Below are 9,310 nucleotides of genomic sequence, written 5' to 3' on the forward strand. Positions count from 1 at the left end.
AAATAATATCCCCAAAAAATTAACACTACCTAATGCACTCAAATTGAAGAAAACGTCACTAACTATAAGTCAGTGGCGGAATTCAACAAATGGACTTTCATTTAGTTATTTCATCTCTGCAGCTCAAACTAAATGGCCGTAAAACACTGTGCATTCAGTCTTGTTGGGTAGAAACTGGAGTGAATGCTGATGTGTTTGTTTTAATACTGAAGAAGAACCACATATTACGACTCAAAGCAACCCAGCAGCTCTCACTAGGAAGAACCTTACAAGGAGAGAGACAACAGACTTCTTACCTGTCTGCTTATTTTTGTTTCCCTCAGCTCACCCATCCAGTGTGTCTCTTGCTGTTTTTTCTTCTTCAAGGAGCCTCCAAAGGAAAGAGGCCAAAATGGATTTGTCAGGCATTAACATAACTTGAGGTCAATTGCAATAGAATTGTCGTGTATGATGTAAATATATGTTAGTATAGCTGTCAGTTTGATATTATATTATTCATTTTATTATAGAAGAAGGACACATTGCACTGATTGGACATCATGCTCCAATTCTGCCGTAATGAGGGACACGAGCTGTCACAAACAGAAAAAATATTTTCCAAGTTTGGCACCTATCCTTCCAAATTAATGCAGACATGATGATTTGTTGTTTAAAAACAGTTGTTAAGTATTGTAAAAGCCACAAACTTATGCATAAAAATAAGGTGATTCTTTGAAATTCTGAGTGACAACATGATTTTTTAACAGTAAGAATGTCGGTCCCCTTTTACTTTATTTTTCAGGGACAAATCCAGTATAGGTCAAAGTAAATGTCATAGCATGCCTTGCAGTATGCTTTTAAGCATTTGAAGCAGAACAAGAGCTTTGTTTTGTTCACTGGAAAAATCTTAAGAACCAATTCTAAAGTTCGATCACATCTTACAAAAGGAAACAATTGTTCATCATTTTCATGTACGATTATGAGCAGTTGGGTAAGTATTGTGTTATAAACGGTTTCAGGAAGTCCCAGATCCAGCTCTTAGTAAAGTGCAGTTATATAAGTAAAAATGTCAGATCAGCTGCTGTGACCTCTGCAAACTCAAGTCATTTCCATACATTGTTGTAACAGCATCACCAGCAGCTCTTGTTGATTAGCCATTTTGCGTAATTAACATGCTTAGGATGTCATTAGTTCTGTGCTAAAGTAATTCTAGCATCATCTCATATTTGAACACTTATGACATAATAAATACTTGCTTGTGTTTGAAGCACTATGCAGGAATATTATAAACAAATTGATTCACAATGCATGTGGTTTGTGAGTTATTAATAAAGTAGATGGATCTATTTAATCTTAAGGTTAATGTTCATTTACTGAGAGGATAATTGTAGCAATGTTTAGTCCATTTGATCAGTTTTTGTCAAAACAGATTTTGAATCATATCAAATGCAAATAATGCGAATGCTTTGACATTGGCAAGTGAGTTTAAAACAGGATGCGAAGACCTCCCATCAAAACTGTTTGACGAGTTGCTTTGGGCTGACTTGGGCTAAGTAAAACTCTAACCCTTCTTTGGGTATCAGAAAAACCTTTAAAAAATAACCACATTTTGCTTAGTAACAGGGAGTGGTGCCCACAACCAGAGCCACGCAATCTGTTTTTTATGTTTTGTTTCATTCTAGCTTCATTGGCCCACACAAAGAACTGGTGGTGTGTGCGTGTGTGTGTGTGTGTGTGCGCGTGTGTGCGGCGGTGTGCGTGTGTGTTCACTGAGTTGAAGAGCAGTTGTCGTTGACAGCTGCACGGGAGCAGGGAGGGGAAAGAGTCAAGCGGCTTCAAATAGCCGTCGTTCTCCTCAATCATCAGAGGATGCCTCCCTCCTCTCGCTCAGACGCCACTAGTGTGAGGTTTGCATTTCTCTGTTGACACAGTCAGCGCGATGTTTCAGGTCCAACGCTGGCTGCTCCGGTGAGAACAGTTTTGTCCTGTCTGCTGTGGGTTAAAGGTTTTGTTTAAGCAGATGAGCTCATCAAACAGATTTACATTGTATGGACTTTGATGACATTCGACATGGACGCAGGGAGTAGTAGTTGTTCCTCAGCTGCTGCAAGGTTTCAAAAGCGCACTTTAAAAAAAAATCCAACCACATTGAAAGATCTTTACAACTTACACCTGACAGTATCGTAAAAATAAAAAATGTTTCTGTACAACGGGTCTCATCTCTCACCAAAATAAGCAGGTGACCCCATTCGGCAGTGAGCGTATATACAGTTTGAATAATATTTAAATAAGGACAAAACTGATTGTCATACGTAGAATTGTACCTATTCATTAATCCGTTGTTATCCAATAGATTAATTGATGGTTTAAAAAAAGTGGGTGAATCGTAAAATCATTTAAAACAGACAGAAGCAGCAAATGTTGTACTTTTCCTAATTCAAATCAGTCAGATTGTCTGTACGCTATACTTTGTTACAAATCAATTAGTACAGGACCATAGTCTAAATTCAACGGCTCACAATTGTGTTGCACGATGAATTACTTCCTTCTATCTGCTTAAAAGGTGCCCAGACTTTGTACACAGCATGTCATTTGGACACAGCTATGGTTGTCTGCTGCTGTTATTTGAAACACTTTGTGAAATCATTACTTAAATAACATTCGTCATCAGTCAAAACTGTTTAATTTAACGTTTACAGTGCCACAAAATACTGAGTCTTTTCAGTCGACATTGAACCAATACGCTCCGTGTAAACCAAAGTGTTCGGACTCCTGCCCTCTGGCAGTCCACCACATCCTTGCCGTGCGGCCGTCCCTCCAGCCACAACACTCCCAGTGTCTGTTGCCCAGTTGTCCCAGCGAGACAAGTCCTGCCAAGTCTCCAAGCGCTGGCCTTTTTCGAGGTGGACAACACGTGTTTCTGTCCCCAGACGTTTTTTTTTTTTTTCCAGCATAGGAATGTTGTCCCTGCCTGTTACACAAAGAGTCTTGTCTTTTGTCCACATCCGTCAAGAGCCGACTCTCTGTCTGTCCTACGCGATCCGTTTTTTTTTGGTCTCCGCGCTCGTTTTTTTGAATCCACTCGATGGGCGTCTCAGCTCGGCGGGCCTGAGCCGCCGCCGCCGCCGCCGCACAGGCCCCCGTAGCACCGAGCTGTAAGTAGACCACAAGCAGTTACAGCACAAAAACTGCTGTGCGACTGACTGTCAGTTTGTCCGTCAGTCATCCTCAGTCAACATGGAGTGGAGGAAAGAGGCTAAAGCCCAAGTAGGAGTTAAGTGTGGGGGGATGGGAGGAGGAAAGGGGGGTGGGGGGGGTCTCAGCAGTCTCTAAAACCAATACAAATCCTTGCTCTTATCTTGTCCCTGCAGACCTGAGAGAGGAGGAAAGGAAGGAGGAAAAGAAAAGGCGGAGGCAGGAAAGAAAAAGGCAAGAAAAGGGAGATTAGAGCAAGAATCGCAAATGTCTCGCTGATGAAAGCAGGAGGAACTGCCCGAGGCACAGAGGGGATGAAGGCAAGACAACAACAGAAAAAAAGAAGTTTACAGCTGGTGTTAAAGTGCCGATTGACTGATTGTCAGTTTGTTGGTTCAAACCACTTGTGGTAAGTTGATCTGAGGCAGAACAAGGCAGGGCACGTGGGAATCTTCATTTAAATCTTATACAAACAATAACTAGTTCTCTGAATGACGTTGCGGGACATTTGGAACCTTGAAAATGCATCCGAATCGGATTGTTATCAATGATGACAGGTGCCAGCTTGACTTTAGCGTAAGCATTTGTAAAGCTTTGGGCTGCTTACCATGGTGGCTTTCACACATGTTGAAGATATAATGGGCGCACACAAAGCTTCAATCATTTCAATGTTTCCATCACACTGTGGGCTTCTCCTGAGAATTGTACATATGTACAAACGTTTGGTATACTTTTGAGTTTGAGTTTTCATACCAAAAAAAGAGCAAAGAAAGTATGGTTGCGAGGAGGTCATGAGGCTTTGATATAGGAGAGTTTGTCAGTTTTATTTTTGATCATTTTTAGGGATGTAATCGTGACAGTTACTAACACGTCAGCTCCTTTGAACGCACGGGTAGGGGCTGTTAACTCATCATCGCTCATCTTCGCTATCACTAGTTGCCAATGGATACGTTCAGATAACCGTTAACATGAAGAAAAATACCATTCCTGTTCTGTCGTTTGACTTTTTAAGGCCTAGAAAATGCAGCATATTATTATTTTCCATCAATTCAAGATATCCTCACGTTGACACAACGTACCCGAGTTAGAAAGGGTTGACTGAGCCGAGCTAATAGCGCTTCAGACAAATAAGACGTATCATTTTTTCCAATATTCATCCAAAAGACGAGCCATGAAACCTCACAAGATATGTTCGAGGTAAGTAATGACTGTGAGTGCTGTTGAAACAGTCAGGATTTGAAGAAAAAAAGAAGACCACTTGTTTTTTTCAAAAGTAATGACAGATAATGTCATCCTGTTTCTTCACAGTTTTACCATTTCCATCTACTTTGAATATCTATCATGGAGAACAGGGATTTCTATATTGAGGATATTCCTGACTTTCTTTTATTTTACTTGCTACAATGCTATTCTTCAAGCAGTGAAAGTACCTGTGTCCATGTTGAGTCCAATCTCCGCCCCGGCTCCGGTGAAGGCGCCGCTCCAGGCCGAACCCGTCCCTGACTCCCCCTTCCCTCCGAGGACACAGGGCGAGGTGCTGGGCCCCGGTACCGAGCTGCCGGACGCCAGGCGGTGATGAGGCCTCACCGAGGGCACCAGCAGAGAGCCGTAACGCGGGTCGAACGCCGTGCTGTACATCTCGTGGACCCCCGGGCGCGGGTAGGCTGGGGCCTGGCCGCCTATCGAGCCCCCTAGTGAGTAAGGATGGTGGTGGTGGTGGTGGTGGTGGTGGGACGGGTGCCAGGAGTCGGGGCTCGGCTGGTGGAGGTGGCTGTGCAAGGAGGCGGAGGAGTACGGGTCCCCCGGGAATGGAAGCTCTGTGTGGGGAGCTGACAGAGCGCCGCCCAGCGCGGAGGAGGCGGACGGCTGATACGAGCTGTTCCAGAAAGACGGAGGGAAACTTCTCTGGCTCATTGGGAAGGGTCCATCTGCAAGGACGGAAAGGAAGCTCGTTCACTCAGGCTGAAGCTTCATTCTCATCACAAAGTCTACTTGCTGTTTTTCATGAAGCGCTCAGACAACATTATTTAACTGCTACTCTTTAAATGTGACTTTTGGTGTTAACAACGACAATCCTGATAGTTCCTCATTTTCAAAGAAGTGAGTGATCCTTCATTTTCTGCTTTTCTCTTTTTGTCATAGGTCATTTAAAATGAATTATCTTTCGTATGTTGGTGAAAAAAATACCTTCAATAAATAATGGATATATGAATATTTAGTTTTTGATAGAAGCACTGACACTCAAAGCAATATTAAAATACTGAGAAATTCCCCAAAAATACCCCAAACGGTTGTTGATTAATATTGTTAAAATTCCTATTCCATGTAACTTAACATATGTGGCACTCTAAATGATACTAATATATTTGCTGCATGAGTTATTTCCACCATCTCACTAAATGATTTATGGGTAACCCTTAACTTAATTGTTTTATTTTTTTTATAAAAAAGATTTAATACAGAATTCTGGTTTGGGGGAATTTTAATTTCCCTAAATAATATAAAACTCCTTTAAGTTAATATTAAAACACACATAAGAACAGAGCAAAAATCAACAGCTTCAACTCCAGAGGGCAAAACCAATGTTACTGCAGCTCCACACAAAAGGAAGGATTTTGTCATTCAGATGAATACTCTTGACTCAATTGAGTAAAAACTCCAGTGGAAAATATGATCCTTTATCTTTACAAGTAAATGTTGAGTCAGATGTTACCTTGTCGAAACATATAAGAGAAATTTCAAGTTACTGAAACCTGGGAGATGATATTGGCTTCTAGCAGTTTCTCAGTCCCATAATATTAAATGAGAAAAAGAAACGACACGTTCATAGCACAAACACACCAGAATTACCCAAAAACCATGGAAGCATTTTAAATGATTTCACTGGTGCCCCGATGATGGTCAGAATGCTCTTTCCGTGGCTCCACACAACGACGCACACAAACAGAAACACACACTCACACACCTCTCGCGGCCTTGTGGCTGCTCGAGTACACGCTTGTGTGGCTCAGGGCTCGGCTGAAGTGCTCGTCCACTACGGCGCTGATGTCTCCCTGGAAGTAAGTGAAGAGGACGCAGCGGGAGCTCAGGTACTCTGCTCCTGGGGGCAGCTCCTTGTCCTCCTCCTTGATGGCCGGGGGGCCCACAGGGCCGAGCCGGCTGGCGCTGTCCTGGGGGTCTTGCATTTTGGAATACAAGGCCAGTTTCTGAGAAGGACACGCAAGATGCACATTTGTGTGTGTCATGAAAGTGAGTTTCTGTTGTCACACTATCATTTTGGAGATAATATGAAAGTGTAAATCAATATGTTATTTGACCTCTAAATCTCGTAGAAATCTTTTTTTTTACCCACACAAAAGATGAGGAATAGCTTTGTTGACACACAAGTTATTATTTTCAAAATAAACAGTGCACCCATCTTTTAATTTACCACTGCATGTTTAAATTGCGGTACACATATATGACTTCTTACCTCATTTCTTCTGCACACAGTGACTCAAAACTCACTCTTAAAAATGTTCCTTTAAATGTTTTACTTTTTTTATCGTTACTTTTATAACGATTTTTCAGTACTTAAAATGATTGACAACAAATGTATAAGACAAACCATACAAAATAAAGGATCGTGAAAATCTTGCTAAAATAAACTGAAATAGATAACTGCGTTATAAACTGGCTGATCCTGACTCAGTTTGGGTGACAGACAAGGTAAGTTTTGGCACTATGTGAAATATGCCTGGATGTTGACTGGGAGATTTTAAGAGAGTGGTTAAAGCCTTTTAACTATTTTAGAAAGGTTTCACAACATCTGCTTCCCTCAAACTGTTGGCAGCATGAGGTCTGCGGAAATGTCACATGAGAAAGAGAAAAGAATACGTCCATGAACATTGTTTATGTGGCAATTAATGCGACTATTATGCTGTAAAAAGTATAGTATCAACGGACAAAACAGATGACACATCATTGGGTTTAATCCTACATTTTGTTTCCAAATCAACATCGTTACGTCTTTATGGGAATAAGATTAAAGCCAATGACGCTGTTGACTATTTCTTGTGCAAGTTATTTTTTGTTTAACCTCTTTACTATTATTCTTAAAAGTAGAAAATACATTTTATATTTTGTCTTTCTTTTTTTTGACCCGTGTAGAACACTCGCAAAAGCAACAGGTGATCCAAAAGAAAGTTTTACATTTGCTTGAAATCTCGACCTTTGCGCGCTGGATCCTCACTTTTTGGAGGCATAGAGGACATCAAGTGTTTTTAGAAATTAAAGGACAACAATGTTTACGTGTTTTGATTTCCATCACTAATCCATGAACGTAGTATCCCGTTTGGCATGGAATTGCTTTATTATTGTCAGATTAAAAACTCAAATGACTAAGTTTACTTTTGAGTTAAAGTGTTCTTTACGTTATAACACGAGCACAGCGTTAGATAAGATACGATAAGTAGAGTACGAGCTATTCTATAACTTTTACATGATCCATACCTGGTGGTGATAAGGGCTGTAGGAGGTGAAATAAGGCTGAGGACCAAACACTTTGTACATCACATCCAAGCAGCTCATGGCGAAGAAATCACGAAGAAGAAGCAAGCTTCATTTAGAGAGCACGTCTGTTCAGAAGGAGAGGAAACGGTAATTCCGGCGAAAGTGGAGAGGGTCTCTCTGCTGTGCTGCTCTGCGCTCTTTACGCACTCAACTGCGGCCGGGCGCACGGAGGGGAGCCCCCCCCCCCGCCCCCCTCCACACACACACACACACACACACACACACAAACCTCCCCCCTCCACTCCTGGTACACCCACCCTGACGTCTCCCTCCCGCCAATCAGGGGTCAGAGCTCCACCTCTGCCATAATGGGCTTTTAATTACGCGACACGAAAGCCATCCATAAAGCCATACTTGACTCAGAAGGGCGGTGGCTTAAAACATGTATTTTTTTTAGTTTTATAAATTCCACTTGAACGCAGCTGCAGTATAAATTATTCATACAAAACCAAAAACAGTTGATAAATTGATATCAGGCGCTGGCCATGTTACAGCTTACTTCTTAATTGACTCACTGAAGCGTTCACGTCTAATCCATACCATGGAAGTACATTCTTGACCTTGAGAAACAGTAATGTAGCAAAGCCATCTACACTCAGAGGTCCAATAGTCCCAGTCGTTTTGTCTACACTCGATTATTTTACTACTCAAACTTTGTCAAATGTAACATGAACCAACTTGATTTCAGTCCTGGATTCATTTGATATCTCATTCCTTGTCAAGGTCACTAGATACTTGGAAAAATGCTCTACTGCCCCCCAGTTCATGATAGTTCATGACAGGTGTAGGACAAATATGCTCTTGGCAGGAAATACATCAGAGCTCCTCGGAGCTATGGGTTTTTCCTTTTTTTGAAAGTTGTGAAATTGTACTGGATCCATGATGTGGATAGTAAATGGAGGCTGTTCATAAATGGTGACAAGTAGTCCCTTGCTGTTGATCATCAACACCACCACCCCATTTCAAATAGGTCAGCTCTCAAGTAACAAAGGTCAGGATGACCAATCTGATATTTCCCTGTGAAGGAGAACTATTGCAGCCGAAACAAAAACGTGAAAAGCCCTAAAGTGCCACAGCTAATGCGTGGTTTGCATGCCGCCTGCTCCATCAGAGGACCCACTCCTTAGATACCAACGTCTGATTCTCAGCTAACGTAATTCATTTCAGGTTATTTAACCGGAAAAAATAATATTCCATTTCTATAGATCCACTGTAATGCTACACACATTTTCTTTAAGCTCTGAATGTCAAACAGAAAACCGTTTACCTCACAGGTCAAAAATTGGGGATCTCAATGTAGTCAACCAACTGCTTTAACATGAATAGAGCAGTGGCACGGGAGGATGTAATACTAAAGTAAAAGTGCCAGTATATCGATGCAATAGTACCACAGTAACAGTAGTATTGACATAGAGAATGCACTGTTTTTCTCCCCTTTGACAGCACAGTTCAGAATCTAACAACTGGCACTCGCTGCTAATTGAAATGAGTAAACAAATCAAGCCGACCAATGAGAGGAATGTAATGCCACGAAGTCCCACAATCCCTCAGTGGCCTCCCATATTCTAGAGGTCAAAGGTTAAAT

At 41.6% G+C, this 9,310-nt stretch overlaps 1 protein-coding gene across 2 annotated transcripts; it reads right to left on the reverse strand.

Moving 5' to 3' along the window:
• Window positions 1-400: 400 nt before the first annotated feature.
• Window positions 401-7,860, reverse strand: vgll2a (vestigial-like family member 2a). 2 transcript variants are annotated; one of them, XM_062559837.1, is made up of 4 exons: window positions 7,666-7,860; window positions 6,140-6,380; window positions 4,605-5,102; window positions 401-3,132 (listed from the first exon to the last, which is right to left on the reverse strand). In XM_062559837.1, the coding sequence occupies exons 1-4, from the start codon at window positions 7,741-7,743 to the stop codon at window positions 3,074-3,076; spliced, it is 876 nt and encodes a 291-aa protein (XP_062415821.1). In that variant the 5' UTR covers window positions 7,744-7,860; the 3' UTR covers window positions 401-3,073. The 2 variants fall into 2 exon arrangements, with proteins under 2 accessions (XP_062415821.1, XP_037304562.2); XM_037448665.2 differs by having other exon boundaries at window positions 401-3,352.
• Between the last annotated feature and the right edge of the window lie 1,450 nt (window positions 7,861-9,310).

The sequence above is a fragment of the Pungitius pungitius genome, chromosome 20, assembly GCF_949316345.1.
Source record: "Pungitius pungitius chromosome 20, fPunPun2.1, whole genome shotgun sequence".
NCBI lineage: Eukaryota > Metazoa > Chordata > Actinopteri > Perciformes > Gasterosteidae > Pungitius > Pungitius pungitius.

Bases quoted from the DNA above. Each gene is read 5' to 3' on its own strand.
- vgll2a (XM_062559837.1), bottom strand. From the start codon at position 7,743: ATGAGCTGCTTGGATGTGATGTACAAAGTGTTTGGTCCTCAGCCTTAT. The intron at 6,381-7,665 runs GTATGGATCATG...TGTCCTTCTCAG, and splicing joins ACAGCCCTTATCACCACCAG to AAACTGGCCTTGTATTCCAA. The intron at 5,103-6,139 runs GTGTGTGAGTGT...CCGTCCTTGCAG, and splicing joins CAGCCACAAGGCCGCGAGAG to ATGGACCCTTCCCAATGAGC.